Source organism: Drosophila suzukii, chromosome 3, assembly GCF_043229965.1.
Source record: "Drosophila suzukii chromosome 3, CBGP_Dsuzu_IsoJpt1.0, whole genome shotgun sequence".
NCBI classification, from domain to species: Eukaryota; Metazoa; Arthropoda; class Insecta; order Diptera; family Drosophilidae; genus Drosophila; species Drosophila suzukii.
The window spans coordinates 77,566,181-77,587,035 of record NC_092082.1 but is presented as its reverse complement, the minus strand read 5'-3'; the positions used below and the strand labels follow the sequence as shown (position 1 = coordinate 77,587,035).

The 20,855-nt window shown below is 43.7% G+C and overlaps 4 protein-coding genes across 4 annotated transcripts; 2 read left to right on the top strand and 2 right to left on the bottom strand.

The window, feature by feature from the left end:
* Positions 1 to 2,483: 2,483 nt before the first annotated feature.
* KLHL18 (Kelch like family member 18) lies at positions 2,484 to 4,832 on the bottom strand. Its single transcript, XM_065865284.2, has 4 exons — positions 4,627 to 4,832; positions 3,670 to 4,523; positions 3,348 to 3,606; positions 2,484 to 3,287 (listed from the first exon to the last, which is right to left on the bottom strand). The coding sequence occupies exons 1-4, from the start codon at positions 4,756 to 4,758 to the stop codon at positions 2,805 to 2,807; spliced, it is 1,728 nt and encodes a 575-aa protein (XP_065721356.1). The 5' UTR covers positions 4,759 to 4,832; the 3' UTR covers positions 2,484 to 2,804.
* A 284-nt stretch (positions 4,833 to 5,116) lies between these two features.
* On the top strand, positions 5,117 to 9,487 carry GCC185 (GRIP and coiled-coil domain containing 185 kDa). Its single transcript, XM_065865283.2, has 5 exons — positions 5,117 to 5,317; positions 5,380 to 5,479; positions 5,552 to 8,628; positions 8,752 to 8,869; positions 8,938 to 9,487. The coding sequence occupies exons 1-5, from the start codon at positions 5,288 to 5,290 to the stop codon at positions 9,018 to 9,020; spliced, it is 3,408 nt and encodes a 1,135-aa protein (XP_065721355.2). The 5' UTR covers positions 5,117 to 5,287; the 3' UTR covers positions 9,021 to 9,487.
* On the bottom strand, positions 9,285 to 11,353 carry DCAF12 (DDB1 and CUL4 associated factor 12-like protein). The gene is made up of 4 exons (XM_017087101.4): positions 11,005 to 11,353; positions 10,381 to 10,935; positions 9,918 to 10,322; positions 9,285 to 9,822 (listed from the first exon to the last, which is right to left on the bottom strand). Exons 1-4 carry the CDS (start codon positions 11,269 to 11,271, stop codon positions 9,670 to 9,672), a joined length of 1,380 nt encoding a protein of 459 aa, XP_016942590.3. The 5' UTR covers positions 11,272 to 11,353; the 3' UTR covers positions 9,285 to 9,669.
* Positions 11,354 to 11,859: 506 nt separating this feature from the next.
* Positions 11,860 to 13,348, top strand: Spt3 (Transcription initiation protein Spt3). The gene has a single exon (XM_036817941.3). The coding sequence runs from the start codon at positions 11,933 to 11,935 to the stop codon at positions 13,094 to 13,096; it is 1,164 nt and encodes a 387-aa protein (XP_036673836.3). The 5' UTR covers positions 11,860 to 11,932; the 3' UTR covers positions 13,097 to 13,348.
* Positions 13,349 to 20,855: the final 7,507 nt, after the last annotated feature.

Genomic DNA, 20,855 nt, shown 5'->3' with positions numbered 1-20,855 from the left:
GCATGACAAAAGATCAAAATTTGTGATTCCACTAAAAAGTATTATAAACCCTTATATTATTTATTTTCTAGTTAAAAATGATGCAAAATATTCATAAATTCGTTTTTGGTTCCCTTTTTTATCAAATTAAAATTGAAAGAAAATACTTCGATGTATTTTATGAAGCAGTATATGTGTATAATATTACTTTCCAGTGCTAAGTGATAACCCTAATTACCATCGATCAATCACTTTGAATGAAATTTAAAGCAAAAAAGCGGTGTTTTCTCAAATGCGTCACAGGCTGAGCCGGAAAATTTGTTTCTGCCAGATTTAAACGGGCCCCGACCATCAACAATGCACTTGAGGCGAGGTCGCGGCATTCAAGATAAGAATCCCGCCACACCCGCGACACCCATGCGCCACTCGGAAAGGCCAAGTGGATGCCACACATCCGGGGGCCAGCTTGTTGCAACTTGCAGCAGCCACTACAGCGCCAGTTTTTCGGTCTAAAATTAAACGTGGAAGCACCGCCGCTTCCTGCTTGCCCCATCTTATCTGCACATCCTCACTGACGAGATTTCCTTCCGCTTTTCCGCCCAATTGAGTCGTAAAAGTTACAGTGTACAGAGCCCGCTAAAAATTTGCATTTAAATTGCAACTGATTTCGGGGCAGCAAAATAGCCAATTCCTCACCCTCGTTCAATTAGCACATTTTACAACTAAACGAAATCGTTCGCTAGTGAACTCCCACTACAATTGACGCAACAAATATTTGCTGCCCCGGCCATTTTGGTAAACATAATTAGCATTTAATTAAAATAAAATTGCCCATCGATAGACAAGCAATTTGTGATTTGATTATCGAAATCAAATAAGACCGCCGCCGGAAAGCCCTTTCGCTTGTGCAAATAGCCGGGGCTATTGGGTATTGGGAATCGGGAACAGAGGCCAGATAAGGTCCTCCATTGGTGGAACTGGAACCAGCTGATAACTGCGGAATATGGACGTTAAGTGCGCGATTGATTGGATTATGGCCCTTTTGCGGCGGATGGCATTTTATGGGTCAGTGATAGACAGCAAATTGATTTTGTTTTGCTTTCGTTAGTCAATATTTTTGGATGCGGTTTTGCCACCTGTTGCTCGGAAATTGTTCTGCTGCCGCTGCACTTTGAGCAGGTGGTGCAAATTGAATTTAAAATTGCATTCCGAGCGTGGGAGGTGTACAAACATCAAGGGAAGAGAGACACAACACGCCCAACTGAGTCACAACGAGAGGCAGTCGATGGCTTCGGATTGCTCAAGGAACCACAAGATTATTTACAACAATGTGGGATGACCTAAAACTTTCCTAGTGAATTGACCATAAATTTTATCTTCTGATAAGTTAGAAATCAAAACTACCTTATATAATAAACTTTTTTAATTAACTAAGGGCCTCTTTTAGCATCTCCATGTTAAACTAAAAGTAGGTTCCAAACCCTAAATTTTCATACGTTTTTAGGCTTAAAACATCATTTTAACTTAACATTACCAACTAAGAGCAGCTCTATTATATAATAACTTTAAGTTCAAACAACTCTTGTGACCTAATTACTTAATTGTATTAATATTAGCCACATCAAGATAATTTTGCATACCACGGAAAATTATAGTTAATTGCATAAAATAAAAAATCGCAATTTATTATTAGCAATAAACTGATTACGCTGCCCTCGCAAAATTTCCCATTTTTTGTTCGTTCAGATTGCTTTGTTATTTGTCAACCATTTATTATTGTGCAAATAAAACGTATCCGCCGCCCATATGGATGGTCGAAACACAATTGATTTATACGATGAACGAATTTCGATATTGCAAACGGCAAAGGGAGTGTAAAAACGGTAAAAAACTAATAGACAACTTTTTAACTACCTTTTCTAAAGAACAGATGAATTATTATTTGCTCTTAAGAAAGGTGGTCCGATATTTTTAACTAATCTAATAAAAAATAACAAAATTTAATTGTTTTTTAATTATAATCTTGCTGGTATATGATTTAACTTTTGTAGGAATAATTTAAAAGTTTAAAGGAGATTTGTAAATTTATACTTCGTAGAAACCAAATGGTTTGGCAAAGAGTATTCAAAGTTTGGGTTCTTTTTGTTTTATCAATGAAATTGATATTTTTAACTAATCTAATAAAAAATAACAAAATTTAATTGTTTTTTAATTATAATCTTGCTGGTATATGATTTAACTTTTGTAGGAATAATTTAAAAGTTTAAAGGAGATTTGTAAATTTATACTTCGTAGAAACCAAATGGTTTGGCAAAGAGTATTCAAAGTTTGGGTTCTTTTTGTTTTATCAATGAAATTGAATTAAATGTTTTAGTTCGGTTGTCTGATTCGCTTAAGGTAATAAAATGGTATCTATTTTTAATTTAAATTCCCGCCAACGTTTTATTAAGTTACCTAGCTGCGTATAAATTACAATGACATCATAAAAAAGGGCAAACAATAAATGAATTTCCACATAACATGCATAACACATGTTTTTATTTGAAGGATTAAAATGTTAGTGAGTATTTAAGGCTAGGCGTAGAAACTAAACAATTACATAACTGGAATGACAAACACTAAAGAACCGTGAGTAATACATGAACAATTTTGATAGAGCTGAAGGAGCTGAGCTGAGTTGCACACGAGGCGGCCCCACGAGGTGCCGCTAAAGCTTGGTTACACTCAACAATCGTATCTAGGCTAGACTACATCATTTCAATTCACATAAATTACCTAAGTCGAGAGTGGCTAGAGAAACGGATTTGGCAGGCACACCGAGCGGGTTACTCGATCCGTATGACACCGGCTCCAACGCCGCCACTATGGGCGCACATCGGCGGCATAAAGGTCCATTTATCGGTCTCCGGATCATATACCTCGACGGTGGACAAATTTGACTCGCCGTCATAGCCGCCAATGGCCCACAGTTTGCCCATGTTGGCGGCCAGGGCCACTCGCGATCGCTTGCAATTCATGGGCGTCACCAGTTTCCAGGTGTCCGTCGACGGTTCGTAGCACTCGACAGAGCGTAGGAACGAGTTCCCACAGTAGCCACCGCACACATATATCTTCCCATTGAGCGTAGCCACTCCCAGTCGACAGCGTCGATTTAGCATGGGCGACATCTTCACCCACACATCCTCGTTCTGATCGTACCGCTCCACCGAATCGAATATAGACAATCCATCGTGACCGCCAAGAGCGTAGACATAGCCGTTCAATTGGGTAACACCTCCAGCTGAACGATACTTCATCATTTGGGCAACCTAGAATCAGGGAGATGGATCAGTTTTATATTCTTTCTGGAGGAATAGTCATTGACTTACCGTCTTCCAAGTGTTGGTCTTGGGGTAGTAAACCTCTACGGTATTTAGCGAGGTGACGCCGTCGTAGCCGCCGCACACATAGATACAGTCATCCAGGGCGGCCACGCCCACGGCACTGCGCTTGCACAGCATGGCACATCCCTGGGACCACTTGTTTTTCCGCGGATCGTAGACCTCGACGGTGGAGAGGCGTTCGGTGCCGTTGAAGCCACCAAAGGCGTACAGCTTGCCATTTAGAACGGCCACGCCCACACGAGATCTAATGGTAGATATTATAATTAGAATGGTAGAGTACAAGAATATAAGATCCTACCACACTCACCTCATCATGGACATTTGTTCGCCCATTTTCCACTTTTTGGTGAGGGGATCGTATATCTCCACCGTGCTCACAGATTCCCCAGTGCTGGCCAGTCCTCCCACGGCGTATATTTGTCCGGTGAAGAACTCCCCGGAGCGTTGACGAGTGCGAAAGCTTTGCAGCAGTCCCCTGCGCTCCGGCATGAGGTGAAAGTCCTTGGCCTCGTCCAGGAGATCACGGCATTGGTGCGAGGATCGGATGAGCTCCTCTCGTGCCACTCGATCCGCCAAGAACTGTGGCGATAGCAGTGGCAGTCGTACTGCAGCTAGTACTTGGGGGAACAACTCGGAGCGCTTATCCTCCGCGTACTTCACCCACTTCATGCAGGCCTCGAAGATAACCTCCTCGGTGCGTACGTTGAGCTCGTCCCGGCGCATCAGCTCCAGCAGCTGTTCGCAGTCCAGGGCCAGAAATTCCTCGGACTGCGACACTTTGGCAAAGTTTTGGTCAATATATTTGTCGGCGGCATCGATTAGCTGCCGGCAAATCATAGAGTCGGCGAAGGTGCGGATTCCCAGGACATTGTGCGGATGGAAGCGTGAGATCAGAAAGCTGGCACAGGCATCGCGGACGTTGGAGAGCTGCAGGAACGAGGCGCCCACCATGAGACTCTGCACATTCTGGTTGTCGATGCGCACCTGCCCGCTGTAAACATAGTTGATCAGGCTCTCCAGGGCACTCGGTTCGATGGCGCTCTCCTTCATGGTGATCTCCTTGATCCGGCTCTCAGCCATGTTGTTGGTGAACATCGCATAGAAGTACGGAATGGTGGCTGCCAGCACGACGCGGTGCGCGGAGAATGTTTGATCTTCAACCTGCAATAATTCGGATGGCATTATATATTTTTAGACACTAGATAATGGTCGTATCTGTGAGCTGCGGGTAATTGATTGCACCGTTCTGACTCGGACCACCCACCTTCAGGGTGACGTCGCACAGCTTGCCCATCCTGCGGATCTCCTTGAAGAGCGGGAAGCTCTCGCCGAACAGCTGATCATGCTTGTAGACAAAGTACTGGTCCTCCAGTTGGCTATTATCACTCAAATCCATCACTTCCGCGGATGAAGAAAAATGATAAAGGACACAGTAGAGATGCCAAATGTTGTTTGCTTACTGCAGTGCTGGTGGTGGGGGACTAGCGATAATATTATCGATAGTTGAGCACGATAGTTGGTAATTATAGACAACTAAAAATATATTTAGCGTTTTTTAAACGATAAAACTGAGTTAAGTAAAGTTAGTTAGAAAATGGTAATAGAGAATACATTTTTTAAGATTGATTTTTAAAGGGTAATTTTTTATTTGAATTAATTAAATATTTTATATTTATGCATTAATCGTACTTATTTGCGCCACCTTCTCACGTCAAGAAGCTCATCTCTAGTTCGCCGGACATGTCAGCCCTATCAGCTGTTTGTTTGGCACTCCAGTGTTTTCTTCACTCGCACTGAATTAGGGTCCAAAAACATTTCCCAATTATCTTGATTATTGGCTAAAAGGAAAAGCGCCAATCTGTTGGAACTGAGACTTAAATGATTGAAACTATCTTAAATGCAAGGACACGCAGTTAGCAAGTAACATGGACACCGCATCACCGAGGGAAACCCAGGTCAGTAGGATGGTGTCACCAAAATGGATGATGACGTCTCATTTTGCTATTTGCATTTGCAGAAGAACACGAATCCGATCGAGTCTCTGAGCAAAGATGAAATCATCAGCAAATACAAAGGCCTGCTCAACATCGCCAAGAAAGCAAAGCAGGCGAAGGATGGTAAGTAAAGGTTTCCAGGGATTGTTCCAGAAAACAGAAGCCATTGACTTGACCTCGATTTTGCATTTTCAGAACTTACCGAGGAGAATCACCGTCTCAAGGAGGCCCTCAAGCGGGCAGCGGAGAAGCAGAGCAGCCTGCCAGCCATGCAGGAGATGGTCCAAGACTTCACTGACAAGAACCTCATACTCACCGAACAAGTGAACACCCTGAAGCGAAAGACCAAGGAGGATGCCGACCGGCTGGCACAGTTTGAGATCGAGAACGAGAGTCTGAAGCGCCAGCTGGGGCGGTTGAGTGACGAGAACGATGTCCTCCTGGCCGATGTGGACCGCATGGAGAAGGCCATGCAGCAGGTCAATGCCCTGGGCAACGAGCAACGCAAAAATCTGGAACTCTTAGAGGTTGACATTGCTAAGATTAAGGAGGCGGAAGCAGAAAACGCTAGCCTTCGCCAGCAGCTCGTGGCGGTGGCCGAGGAATCAACTGTGATGCAGCAAAAGTATCAGAGCATCAAGGAACTCAACTCTGAGCAGCGCAAAAAGTTCAACTCCCTAAAGGATCGCTTCATTGAGGTCCACCGCAAGCTGAAGGGCCTTAAGGAATGCAAATGCGTACTCCTGGAGACGCAGCACGAGTACGCCGCCTCCGTGTCCAAATGGCAGGTGGAGATCATCAAGGCCTCGCAGCTCTTGTGCGGAAAGTTGACGTCCCTACAGGCCGAGAACGAAAAACTGAAGCAAGACACTGAAAAATCAGACAATAACCGTTGCAACAACGACACTGGAATTGACCGCAAACGATTGCTGCAGAGAATTCAAGAACTGGACCGTTTGGCCAAATTGGTGAAGCAGACGCAGGAGCAGCAGAGAAGCAAAGTGGATGTGCAGCGTCTTCTAAAGAAGTTTACCGCTATCGAACAGTTGGCGGCCACCGTAAAGGAGCAGCAAAATCAGGAACTACAACAATTAGCTGTTGTAAAGAGGGAGCAACAGGAAATCAAGAACCATTCTAGCAACTTAAAGGTGTGCCTTTTCCAGGCCAAACTTAATCAAATGCAAAACCTCGTCCAAGTCATCGAAAAGGAGCGCAATAATCAACAGAGGAAACTAGAGGATCTGGAGGCCGTATGCATAGAACTGCGCCAACACAACGAGGATTTACTCTCGCGCTTCCACCTCAAGGAGCAGGAGCATGGTGAGTTGCTGACCGAGATGCGTGAATTGAACGAGGCGCTAAAGGGACGCGGTGATGCCATCTCCCGCCTTCAAGAGCAACACGAAGCAGAGGTCAAGCGTCAGCGGGATTTGGGGGCCCAACTCTCGGGCAGTCAGCAGGCGGCGCAGGAGAAGTTACAGAAGATAAAACAACTCCAGAGTCGTGTTGAGGAACTGGAACAGGCGAATGCTGATGCCCAGAGTGATGTCTTGTCCACATCTACGATATCGCGAGCAGAGGAACTAAGCCGCCTGCGTGAAGTGGAGGAGGGCTACGAGGAGAAGTACAACAAACTGAGAACCATAGCTGCCAAGCTTAAAAAGAAGTTACAGGACCAGACGCAGCAACTGAAGGAAATGGAACAGGGCGGGGCCTTGAAGCAAGAGTTGGAGGCTGTCAAGTTGGCCCAGGTCCAATTGCAACAGGATCTTAATGCTGCCAGAGCTGAGAACCAGAAGCTGAAGTCCAAGGAGAAAGTAAAGCATTCGAGTGTCCTGAACCTGGAGATCGAGGCTGCGGAAAAGTCTCTGACAGAAGTTAGTGCCAAACTGGCGGCCAAGACTACCGAACTGGAAAGCGTCAGAGAATCCCTGTCCAGCAAGGAGAACACCATTGTCCAGCTGCGAAAGGAAATTGCCATTCTGGAGCAGGCCAAAAACGGAGAGGCTGCTCATTCTCTAGAGCTAAAGGAACAGATCGATCGCATGCAAGTCCAGGTCAAGGACGCTGTTCACAGCAAGCAACAGGCTCTCACTAAGTCTAAGGACTTGGAGCAGGGCGTTGAAAAGGCCAAACTGGAGGCGGAGCAATTGCGTCTTCAACTGGCAGAAAGCGCCCAAAAGTACGAATCCAGGCTAAGCACAGCCACCCAGCAACTGACCGCTCGAACAGAAGAGCTTGAGATGCATCTGGCAGAAGAAAAGCGATTGGAGACGGCGCTCCGGAGTGCCGAACGGGCCCAGGAAGATCTCCGAGTGGAGTACACCGAGTACAAGCTGAAGGCCCAGTCTGTGTTACGCAAAAACCAAAGTAAGGGTTCAAACCGAGAGCAGGAGTTGGAAGAAGAGTTGGTTGGGCTTCGGGAGAGTGAACGCAACCTGCGGGCCAGCAACGATGGAAGAGCTGCTCGGTTGGCCCAGATGGACAGTCAGCTAGAGGCATTACGACAGGACAACGCTGATCTGCAGAAACGCAGCAAAGAGCTGATGTCACTGGTGGACGAACTGCGCCAGCAAAACGACCTGCTGTCTCTGGAAAACCAACGCCAATTGCAATTCCAACACGACCTGATGAAACAGCATCGCCAGCAAGTTGATCAACTGGACGCCGGGCACCAGTTGCAATTAAAGCAGGTGCAAGAACAGCTGGAGGAGGCGGAGCAGAAGCAGATTAACGTGTCACAGCATAGTGCAGCGTCCGCTGCGAGCGGAGAGCCCAGTCCAGAGCAAGCAAAGATTGATTACTTGCTTATGGACCACGAATCTGGTTTGGAAAACCATGTTGGCGATGCCTCCCTGGCGCAACTGGCCGCTCAGCGAAAGATTTCCACTGCCTCAAGGCGTTCCCACGACTTTATGCCGCTCGACGAGCTGCTCAATGCTTCCATGAACCAAATAACCAGCGACACTGTAACTACCATCACTAATTTCGGGCGTAGCATCTCTCAGCAGGAGGATGAAGAAGCGGAACTGGCCGCTCGCGGTGATTTTTCCGTCCAGGCTGCCCAACTCCAGGCCACTAAGGAACGCCTGAGCATACAGGAGAGTCGGGTCAAACACTTGACTTCCCTGTTGGCTGAGAACGAACAGGATCTGGCTAAACTGACCCAGATGAACGACATGCTCAAGGAGGAATTGCGCCGCCAAGAACGTTCCGAGGAGCGGGAGCAGCACATGCACAACTCAGAGTACTTGAAGAACGTCTTCTTAAAGGTGGGAATGCGTTTTATTAACACCTTTAGAAACTGTTTAATGAAATGTTTGATATGTTGCTCTTTCTGAAAGGTGTCTACTAAATTTTTAAATGTTTTTGTAAACATATTTTATATCTTGCAGTTCCTTACACTAAATAATGTGGATGAGCGCCAGCGTTTGGTTCCCGTGCTGAATACCATCCTCCGTCTGAGTCGCAACGAGATGGATATGCTCAATTGTGTTGCCAAAGGACAGAAAGGTAACCATTAGCTTTACCTTGCCGTTATGCATACCTCTATAATATTCCTTCATTTATTTTTCTTTTAGTGTCTCCAGATGGCAGCAGTCGCAGCTGGACGGGATTTCTGACAGCGTGGAGTGGTGGAGGCAGCCCCAATAACAACAACTAGCTGTCATCATAAAGTATACATAATTATTGGTATTGTTGAATGTGAATAGTCGCCAGTCATTGGACAGTTGCATAGCATTCTGTAAATCTTGTACAATTTCCTTTTATATTAATGTATTTTAAAATTGCTCGTTGCTGTTTGGCACACCGTACTTTGTACACCCTTATATATGTTCACATCCGTTGTGTTGAGCGCCCTATACAGCACTCTTGGGAATATACGCGTTGAAGACCGAAACCCCCCTGCGTATTTAAAAGAAATTAATTTTTCAATTGTTTCTTTAATTTGAAATTCTATTACCATATAGATCAGACTATAAATCAGCTGCATTGTCTATAAATTAGTATTCCATTATTTGTATTGTATGTACTATATATAAATAGGATCGGTAATTATGCATACATTTACACTTATGAACGGTGTATATTGTTCACACAATATATTAAATATCATTAACATAAACCTAACGTAAAGTTTATTAAAACCAAAATTGAGTAACCGAATTAAATTTTAAAACTTCGGACTTGGCGGAATACATATGCAGGTGAACGATTTGAATCGAAATGCCCCAGAAGATTAAAGATCACAAGTCGAATAACTACTTAAAGACTAATCAGTAATGGGAGCCCGGATCGCATCCTTTGCTAATCTATTGCCAAACGCCCGCATAGTTGCCCACCAAAGTGGCTGGCAGTGGTCCGCCCGCTGCGAAGAGTCGCATCCTGGTGCTGTCGTAGCAGTGAGTGTAGATGGCGGGCACGTATTTCACCTGCTGAAAGCCATCCATCTCATCCTCTGGGTACTGCAACAGACACAAAACAACAACGTGAATGGGTATTCTTTTAAGAACGGACGATATCGTTGGTATGAGAACCATACCGTAACATCTTCACTTACCACAATACCCTTGCTGCACTTTAGTGCCACGGTGCGCGAGGCATTCACACTGCTTTCCAGATATTTTCCGGCGCGGATGTCATAGAACAGCAACATCCCCAGACCCGTGCCAACGGTTAGGAGGTTGCCCTCGAAGGATGTGGCCCGGATTCCGCAGCCACTATACCGGGAGGTGATCTTCTTAATGGTCTGGAGCGTCCGCGCGTCCAGCAGAATGGTATAGGAACGGCATCCCACGGCGTACAGACCGTCGCTATGGTAGGCGATGCTCACATTGTCCTGGCAGTTTGGCAGCTTGCGGGAGAGCGTCTGCTTGAAGGTCTCCGCGTTGAAGATGTGAATGTATCCGTTTAGTGAGAGGGCGGCGATCTCCTTGAACTCCTTGTTGAAGCAAAGGGAGCGAATCTGCGAAGAGTTATGTTATTAAAGTAATCTCATGATTGAAGTTCATTACCAAACTCACCCTCTGGGCAGTGCGAACTTCCTTAACGCTGAGCGGATGGATTGTGGCAAAGGTGGGACACGCCTCCTCGCCACCGTCCGGGAACTCCATGTGATCCTCGTTGATGCGCCACAGAGCCATACGCGAGTCCTTCGACCCGGAGACCAGAAACTGGTCATCCAGCCAGCACATGCCCATTATCAGATCGCGGTGGCCTCCCTCGCCCACACACACAGGATCCAGCGTGGGCAGGCGATATACTGCGATGTCGGAGGAGTTCCGCGCTCCGGTGGCTAGGAAGGAGCGGCTGGGCGACAGCTCGATAGCGTGCAGACCACCCTGAACCTCCGGATGGTTTGCCCGGCTATTGGACAACGTGGGTATGGCATCCACCCGCCGCATATTGACATCGTAGACGAGCAGTTTATTGCACTTGGTCCCGAAGACCACTTGTCGGCTACTCAGCCACTTGGAGCAAAAGACCTTGTTGATGTAGCCCAGGCTGATCTGCGTCTCGCGCAGCATGTCGTGGGTCAGCACATAGCGACTGGTGTACTCCACATTGACGCTGCGCCGCTGCAGACAAAGGTGGGACAAAGTTCATGTTAGCAAAGCAAATGGTGGAACTGCAGACGGTATACCCACATCCCGGAGGCCGCTCTCCCGGCTGCGCAGGTAGTCGCAGAGGTTGTAGGACGTGTTGAGCACCTCCTCCTGCTGTTGGGGCGTCTCCTCGTCGCTGCCCGAGTCCTCGTAGGTGACGAAGTCGTCCGGCTTGTCCGGTTTCCTCCTGCGCTCCTGGCGCACCGCCCTCTGCTTGGCCCGGCGCTCCTCCAGCCGCGAGGACACGTGGCAGGACGGGTAGGTGCCCACGACGCTGTCGCGGATGGTTCTCACCATCCCGTTGAACATCTTAAGGCTGTTTAATCCGATTTGTTGTCTTTCACTTTGCTAGTTATCATCCGCAAACAAAAATGGTGGTGCGTAGACTAGAGCGGAGCGACTGGTTCCGGAGCAAACTGAGCTAAACCGATAGCTTCATCATGCACGATAGTAGGAAGGTGGTTCAAGGGTAGTTAAAAAATGATCATGAAAAAAACGTTTACAAAATAAAAATTATATTCTTTCTGGCATAAACTTTTAATTTAATTTATAGGCCTCCATTTTAATGAAATTATGCTGGCAAATTCAAAGGTCGTTCTTCGAAGCTGTACATGACAAGATTTTTCAGTTTATTGGAGAACTATATATAAAAGAGAGTGTTCATTAGGTGTATAGAGCAGCTGATAAAAAGATGCCTAATTAAATGAACGAATACTCTAATAATTAGTATTGAAGTTTGCAATCTGGTCAAGCTCTTAAATCACTTTTATTGTTTTATAGGATTACTTACTTTATTTATTGAATTTGTATATTCAATTCCGATCAAAAGGTTTGTCACCTTCCAAAAATGGAACTACTATCGCTCACTCTACCGATAGTCCATCTCTGGCACGCCTGGATTTCTCTATTCTCCGCTCATCAGCTGTCGCGATTAAAGAGGTGTCTTTGTTTACATTCTTTGTAAAACAAAATGAACTACAATGCCAAGCGGGTGATGCGCCAGAGCTCGGTTTGCGTTGGAGGGTCCAACGAGCTGGCTTCGTCGCCGATAATGGTTGGACCTGCCCCGCCCTCGGCGCCCAGCACTCCGCAACTGCAAACCACGGAGGACATCAAGCCACTTCATGTGCAGCAGCGCCAGGTGATCCTGCTGCAGAGTGGCACCATTCCGCAGAACCCGTCGCCACAGCAGCAGGTGAACATGCCAGGACAGAATGCAGCCGGCGGGGCCAGTGGCAGCAACGCGTCGAACCAACAGATTCCGGATGATGCGCCCGTCTCACTTCTTACGGAAATTGCGGACATCATGCGGAGCTTTGGCGACAGCGACCAGCCGAGAACGGCCAGCGTCAAGCTGGTGGAGCAGATCCTGCAGCAGCAGCTGCGAGGCATCTTCAACGAGGCCTCCCTGGTTGCCATGCGGCGAAAGCAGAATCCTTGCCCCTCGCAGGCGGACTTCGAGTTCCTGATGCGCAACCATCCGGTGAAGATAGCCCGCATGCGAAAGCATCTCAAGGATATGCGCATACTCAAGCGGTTTCTCAGCATCCGCACGGGCAGGCCGCAGGACTTTATGGATGACTTGGAGCAGCAGGAGGAAGACGAGGAGCTAGCCATCGATGTGCACGAGCTGCACGACGAGGATCGCATGCGGCGGCTGTTCCGCGCCGATCGCATTTCGCAGATCTTGACGGGCCAGCAGTATCTGGAGTTCAACGAGGCACGCAAGACCTCCTTTTACTGCCGCCACGGCGAGAAGATCAAGAACAAGTTCCGGCGCTTTTTGGATCTGCCCGCCGACCTTCGCATCCCCACGCCCACGATGAACATCCTGGCCTATTTGGCGCACGAGACCATTGCCGCCATTGTGGACTATTCGATTCTGACGCGCCTGAACTCTGGCAACCGCGTGACCGAGCCCTACAGCCGAGTGACCTCCGCCGGCGGCAGTCCGGCCATGATGCATGTCTGTCCCGAGGTCACCCAGGGTCGCGGCATGGAGGTGGTCAAGCCCATCAGTGTGCCGGAGATCCATGAGGCCATGCGCCGCTTCCGGCAAATGAGCAACCGGAAGATTGGACGCTATCGCAACTCGTGCGACATCGATTTCCGGCGCAGCTTTCTAGCTATTTAAGTTATCCCAATTACTGTGCGGAAAATAAGAATGTCCTTGTTGATATGAGCTTATGGCTTTTGTATTTATTGGCTATAGATAGTAACATCAACAGAATTCTAACAAAATTGTAGTATTAGCAAAGGCTTCAAATTCAAAAGAAGTTCTTATCTTAATTTACTTTACTATTGATTTTATAAATCCGAACTTTTTATTATGTATCTATTGTTTTTAACGCGTCACATTAAAATACCCGGTTATCAATTTAACAAATGTTTATTGTTGTAACCCGTTGTTGTTTGAAACCTGCTTTATGATATTTTATTACTGGTCTAGGGTATTTAAAAATCATTTTTAATAAAATCACTACAGTTAAAATATTTTAAAAAGATTTTAAATAGCGTTGAAAAAGCCTTCCTTTAAAATCAGAAAAATTCTTGCGTATTTAAAGAAGATCTGTATTACATTATTTTATGAAACTTTTAAAACATTCATTGGTTGGCAGGTACTTTATTCATTAGTTCAGTGTTGCCTGCAGCAAGATATTCTGGCTTTTGAGGTCCGGACTAAGAGAGGTGGAAACGCGCTCCCATTATGGACAGTGAATCATCCTCATAGCCAGCCGATAAATTGAAGCGGTAAACGAAGTTGAAACTGGCACCGACAGATAAATAAAAGCGCAATAAAGAAATTTGCCGACAGGCGGGCACACACGTGCGCAAGAGGGACGGACACAAGCAACAACAAGGACCAACAAGGATGCGGCAGGAGTGCGAAACTGCAGCAAAAGGCATTAAGAGAAGCAACTCGCGAACGCACTTAATAATCAACTTCCTGTTGTGCATATAAATGTGTGTGGCGTGCATAACGACGAAGGATCAAAGAGTGTATCTCGTACTGCAGTTCTAGATGCAGCTTCATTCGCCATTTGCTCGTTAAATGGGAAGGAATTAAAAATCAATCTGGTTCGCTTTTAAGAATCATCAGTCAAAGTCGTTGGCACTTTTACATACTTTGTAGTTTGGGACTATTTGCAAGCTTTTTATTACTGAAATAATAACTATTTCTGATCTGATTATAATCTTTAAATTAAAATTAGGTTTAACAAGGGACAGTCTTTTTTTGTTAACCCAATAACGAAACGTTTTCAAGAAATTTCATTCGGATTATTAAACAATTTTATTTACCATATTAAATGAAAACTTACTTAATAGTCTAGAAGTAAATTCTGAAGAAAATTATCATCTAGGAAGGTAGGAAAACATTTCGCTATCTGTTAAACAGTAGTGTACCTTTATTCTGTTATTTTAGACCGTGAGAATGATCCCCTACTATTTTGGCCCCCAACATTCCAAAACTCACCCCTCACTTTAAACGGCGACTTGAAAAGTGACTAAACACTTATTGTTGATGGCTCTCAGCTGCAACTGTGAATCCATGGGCCATTATTCTTAATCGATTGCTCATACGCCTAACGAGCAGCGGAACGAAGTCAAAAGCTCCTCGATGGCCAGTTAATGAAAACAAGCTGCCTGTGACGAAATTAAGCCAACAACTTGTTTCTTTACTCTGTCGTCCTCGTGCTATTCGCCATGCCTCTGGACTGCTTTCTCCACTTTCTCTCCACTCTCACTCTTAATGTTACCAAATTTGCATTTCATGCGGCTCTTGGCATCGTCCCCCATCAGGACCATCATCATCATCAGCATCGTGGCGCTCGCCGCCGTCATTTCTTCGTATTGTCAAGTCACGTAGCCAATTTCCAGTCTGCATAAAGTCAATATGCCCCAAACCCATACATCCGAGCTGAATTTAACTTTTCTTAAAGAGCCAGCTGGAGGAGCTAATTATATATAAAAATATAAATATTGGTATCTTATGGGATGTCCGTGTCCTTGGGATGTATTATTGAAATATAATTTGTAACAAAAACGAAACCTCTCAAAAAATATAAACAATTGAGTTATCGAATATTTCGAATAGTTTTATAAGGATTCTCAATTGTTTTTATTAAAGAATTTTAATTAAAATTATGCCATTTATAATTAATATTGTTAGTTTCTGTATTAAGGTATTATTTGGGATATACTTTTGCAAACCTTTAGTAACATTTTTAAAACTAAACATTTTAACTGGAAAAATGAAATTTAAATGAATTTGAATTTGTACTAATTAAATTAAATGCTCATTATAGAAAATTACTCACTTCTCGCCTTTCTCATCCTCTGTATCTTAAGTTGAGAGACTTGCATTTGGTGTGGCTAAGCAATTGGATATTTTTGAAAATCCGTTCAGCTAAACTTTTTTAATTACTTTCACTTTCTCAAAAAGTTGCTGATGTCAGCCCGAGGCAATTTGTCCCGATGGCAGCCTCCGAGACTATTGACAGTTGCCTAGGCGCAAACCAAGTAGCACCCAGCAAAAAATAAGAGAAACCAAAACAAAAACAGTCCAAAGAGGGGCATATTACACGGCCTTTTAATTTGAAACCGTCTTGAATTGTGTTGACACAAGTACTCAGGCTAAATACGTTGGAGCCGGTCTTATTCAAAATGAATGAGATTAGACGCCTTCAACAGAACGATCCCGCCATCGTCCGCCCGCCCTATGAACATAACCTGGGGGAGTTCTCATCGCATCTCATTGTCATGGGTGGCACAGCTTTCATGGTCATATTATAGCACTCCCAAGTGCGAGTGAAAGTGGCTGCGAGTGTGTTTGGGTGCCCATGTGGACGACAGGTGAGTCGACTCGAGGTGAGTGCACAAAGAAAATTGTCTTCATTTAATTAGTTGAGTGGCAGGAACAATTATATATTGGGGGAAATATCAAAATACTTGACCTACTTACTCAACAAATGACTTCATTTGCTTCAAAGCACCTAAGTTTAAACTTCAATCAGGGACAAAAACGTGAGAGTTGAAAATGAGCTGAAAGGACCTGGCAAATCGTAGCACATAATTTTTGCATTGATATTTTACATAGAAAATTAATTAGGATTATGACCTAAATAAAAGACCCTTTACGGTATAAAGGTAAGGTATGCACTATAATATTAAACTTAACTTTATAAGTATATCTTTCCTAACTAAATAATCATATAATTTATAGGAACTTGTAATTTGGGTGCCCAAAAAACTGTTGGTACTTATGACTTACATAAAGTAAAATTGCGTTACTTTAATTTAATCAATATATATATTATTTTCTTTTTAATATTTTGTAAAGCTAATTACTTTTATTCTTCTTTGTTTACTTAATCCTGAGCATTCAAATTGGTGTTTCTAAAAACTGGGAACAGTTTTTGCAGGTCGAAGCGGTTAACAGTGAACGGAAATGGGAACAGTCATGCGCATTTCAGAGTGGGAATAGCATTCAACAGTTTGCCGACCCGAAAATCCCCTCATAAATGCCATTTTGGGAATGGAAATGAAACGAAATACGCCCGAATCCTTAGTTGCAAATGGCAAAATTTGAAACAAACCATTCCCAGTCGTAGGATGCTGGTTACATCATAAGGCAATCAAAGAGATGTGACCGGAGAAATATACTCAGGATAAGACCTAGACTTTTATTACAAATATAGAATTTTGCATTGATAAAAATAATTTTTTATTAAAAGACAATCTACATTGTTATTCGATATTAATTATATTACTGATCTCGGAGATCAGATCTCCTCTAAAGAAAACCCTCTGAAATAAAAATGTATAATCTCATAAATATTTGCTTTCTGAAAAACAAACAGATGTATTTTATTTTCTTGTTTTTGATGGTTTCCCCCACAAAAATAAACTCTTAGAATAAAATCAGACATTTAAACTGTTTTACAGGATTCAGCTTAAAAATTTTAAAGAAAATATTGATGTTTCGGTGTGTACCATTTGAATGTTAGACTGGAGAGATACTTTTTAAAAGTTTTTCCTTTTACCATTTGATAAAAGTTATTGAAGGCCACCTAAAAGTAGCACACAAAATTATGTCGTGTTCGTTAAACTCGTTTGAAAATTCCATTCATCTGTGTCTTACATTTTTGTTGAGTCATTACGTTGTTTTTTAATATTTTATATCCTTTTATTATTGATTGCACACTTGTCTGCCATCAGATAAATTACACGGCAAGTGCTTAAATGTCTTTCGAATGGAAAAAGTAATGACAAAAAATGAAACTTTTCCTGCGGGCGGTGCGAAAATAAAAGGGAGTGGCAACGGTTTGGCCCCAAAGTTGGTTGCACTTTTGTTTGAATTTTCTTGGCTCTTTCATGCTCCTGTGGCCGCGAAAAGTTCTTCTTTTTTTACCACGATGGCCTCTGTGTGACTTTTGTGAGGGGCTTTATGGGCGAGTAGATGGTTCGAGGATTACCCCGTTCTCCTTCGGCGGCAGCTGCTTTAAAACTTTGGATGCTCCTCATACATATGCTACATGTGTACTTTTAAGAGCCTCCGGGCGAACTTTCTACTTTCCACTGTCTACGAAAAACGGTGAATCGGTGAAAGGGGGGGAGGTTTGCTTGACTTGACGAGGCGGTGGTTCTGCGGTCGAGGACGCCCTTGGGGGTCGGACCTGTCTGTCAAAGTTATAATGTGTGGCTGCCTAATTTGCTGTGAAAACTGATTTGCACATAATCAAAAAGGTCGTCTCCCTCGAAGCTCCACAATTGAGGTTAAGGCTGTCACATAGACTTGTTATTAACCATCATTAAATTGTTTAATTATTCTCTGTGGCCCGCTCGCTCATCGTGGATTTATAATGTCAAACTAAAGTTTACAAAAGCCGCATGACTTTGCATAAAATCCATTTAATTAACAATTATTTTAAGTGAGCTCATTCAATCAACGATTCAAATAATTAACAGTGCATAAAGCCACCTTTTGCCTTGTGTGTTGTATGATGTATTCGAGTGCAATCTTAAAAGCTGCCAATAATTTAAAGAGTAAATTTTAAATTATAGAGCAATACAAAGCTTATTGTTGCCAAACCAGTCTATTTTATGAACTTTTCCTTAATTGGCTTGTTTACATGACAAACTATAGAAAACATGGCAAACATTTTAGTCCATTTTCTGGAGTTGAAGTATAATCGACTTCAAAGCTGTAAATCCGTTCATGCGAAATTTAAATTTACCATTCATAAAAATATTATGAACGCTTGACAAGCTTGCTTAACGAAATACATACAAAAATTAATTGTTAAATTTAGACAGTTCTTTTTTTTTGAGTAAGAAATTATTATTTTTGCTTAAAGAATTTTCACACTGAATTTAATTGATTGTAGCTGAGGCAAACACCAATATCCCCTGCATATTTTAATGTAATCCAAGTATCTGATAATACGCCTTGTAAAATTGTGTGTTTATCTCCTCATCAAGAGCCACATGTAATTCAAATTCAATCAAATCTAAAATTCATATTTACCGATTGTTCGCATGTCGATTGCCATATTATGCGATCTGAATTGATACTAACACAGCTCTGGTGATGACTGGCAATACCTTTTGAATAATGCAGTATTATTTATGTCAGCCAGCGATAAACTTGAAAGAAAATTAGTACAAAAATCCACAGACCCACATCGATAAGCGAACTCTTTAAAACCGCCGCGGCTGACCCCTGAATGTGTAATGAGGTCAAATCGAGGGGGCGCATCCGTGGGCGGAATAAATCAGCGACGGGCCATCGTAAATTCCGAGACTGGGGCTAAAGAATCGTTGGCCATTGGCCAGGCGTATTATTAATATTTTCCATATCGCTTTTGTGCGATTTAATACTTTGTTTGAGTTCTTGAAATGTAACAATGGCCCAGCTGTGGATTGCAGGCGGTGCAAGGCCATGGAAATAAATCAAGTCCTAGACCGAGAAGAAAAATCAGCGCCGACATGCAGGCCACATCTTTAGCGATATGGGGGATATGTGGTCTCAGATGGCGCGGGCTTATGGGGCGTATGAGCAACCACATGCGAGTGTGCAACTCCGTGGCGAAGACCAACTACGAGTCTCAATCAAACAAAGAGCCCTGGTGCAGCTTGCTTAAATGGCCAAAGTAAGAGGGCTAGAACCCTGGTGATTGTCCAGGCTCGGCTAGCAGCTTTTTCCATTTCCATCCTCTGCTGCTTTCAACTCATGTACAAACAATGGCAACGGGTTCCAGGCTGGCTTAATGAGTGTAAGCCGCAAAATCAACGAGTTAAATCGTGTAAAGAATGAAGCTGAACCCTGAAATCGGGCTGCATTACACTGGTAAAATCCTTAAAAGCCAGCTGTCTTCCCAAAAGGATGGAAAATTAAGTTAAACGCTATTTCTAGAGTAATTTTAGTTTAATAACATTTGTTTTCTTAAGACACAGAACACTTTTTTTATTAGTTCAAACCAAAATTAGAAGTGTTTACTTTTTCTTTTCCTTTTTTTGATTACAATTTTTTTGATGAAAATTCTGCCTACCCCTTGGAACAAAAATATTTAACGTGTTTGTTTTTATGGTAATAAATTTATCAATATCGGATCATGTTCTAAATATGCATATTTTTTCAATATTTTTTGCCTCCGCTTGGTGAATGGATAAATCAATACCTTTAACTTCATAATAAAGCTGCACCGGGAACTAATTCAGCAAGTCTGCATGTTTAAACATGCTTCTCTGGATTATATAGTTTTCAGCACCCCGACGTCCATTTAGTTTCCAAATTAATTGTGTTATTACGTTTGATTTAGTAACCTTTATTTTGAATCCTGTCAGGAGGCAACCAAGTTGTTGTCCTAACCACAATCAAACAATGGTCACTCATCACGGGCTTGGGCCACAGGATTTTCTCCCAGTGGAACGTATATCCCAGTGCATTTCGCCCTGGTTTCCTGCTGCACATTTATCAAATTCTAATATGCCTGCCCAGCCAGTCGAGCCACCAGCAAACCCGAAACCCCCCGAACCGCCAGTTGTCGGCGGTCTGTGAAATGGATGTGTGCCTTCCTGCTTTCGAATGCCACATGGCGGAGCAACTGGAGGAACTGGAGGAGCAACTGGCACTCCGGAGTCAGGACTCTGGTCGGAACCCACAATAGGAGACGCAGCAAAGTATGCAGCACAGGATCAAAAACATTGCTTCATCAATTTCAGTTCAAAGCAGGGGGCAAACAAAGTGGCTATGTTTCAAAGCAAACCCAAAGGGACAAATCAATGTGGGTAAATAATTTGTGAACGAACCTCAATCAAATGGCCTGGTGATTGATACGATAAATAAATTTCCTAGACAAGCGGCCAGCAAATCGAATTCTAATTTGAGTCAAGAAGTAGCAAATATTGCATTCGATTGGCATGGACATTGAAGTTTAATTATGGCCAATATGTGTATGTGAACTTCAAGTAGCACACACCTATGTATTAAATTGTTTGGTTAAATTAAATGTCTGACTCTCGAAACGTTTAAAGTGGAATCAGAAGGGTTGACACGACCAGAAACAGGGGCCTCAACTCGTTTGTGGTCTGCGGCTGCTGATTTACGACGACAGTCTGTCATAATGTCGCAGGGCCCTTTTGTTAATGCACCCGAATCGTATCGAATCGCATCGAATTGAATCCAATCGAACTGAAACTGGCATTCGGGCCGGAAAGAAAATCAATTTGTCAATAGCAATCAATGCGTTTTTAAAGCACTAAAGCGCATTGCAAAGCTGTTAAACTTTTAATTCCATTTGGATAGCTCGACGGGACCAACAAATAAATCAAAGTCAGCCAAGGGTCGCCGCTCCCCATCCTCCATCCTCCATCCTCCATCCTGCGATCTC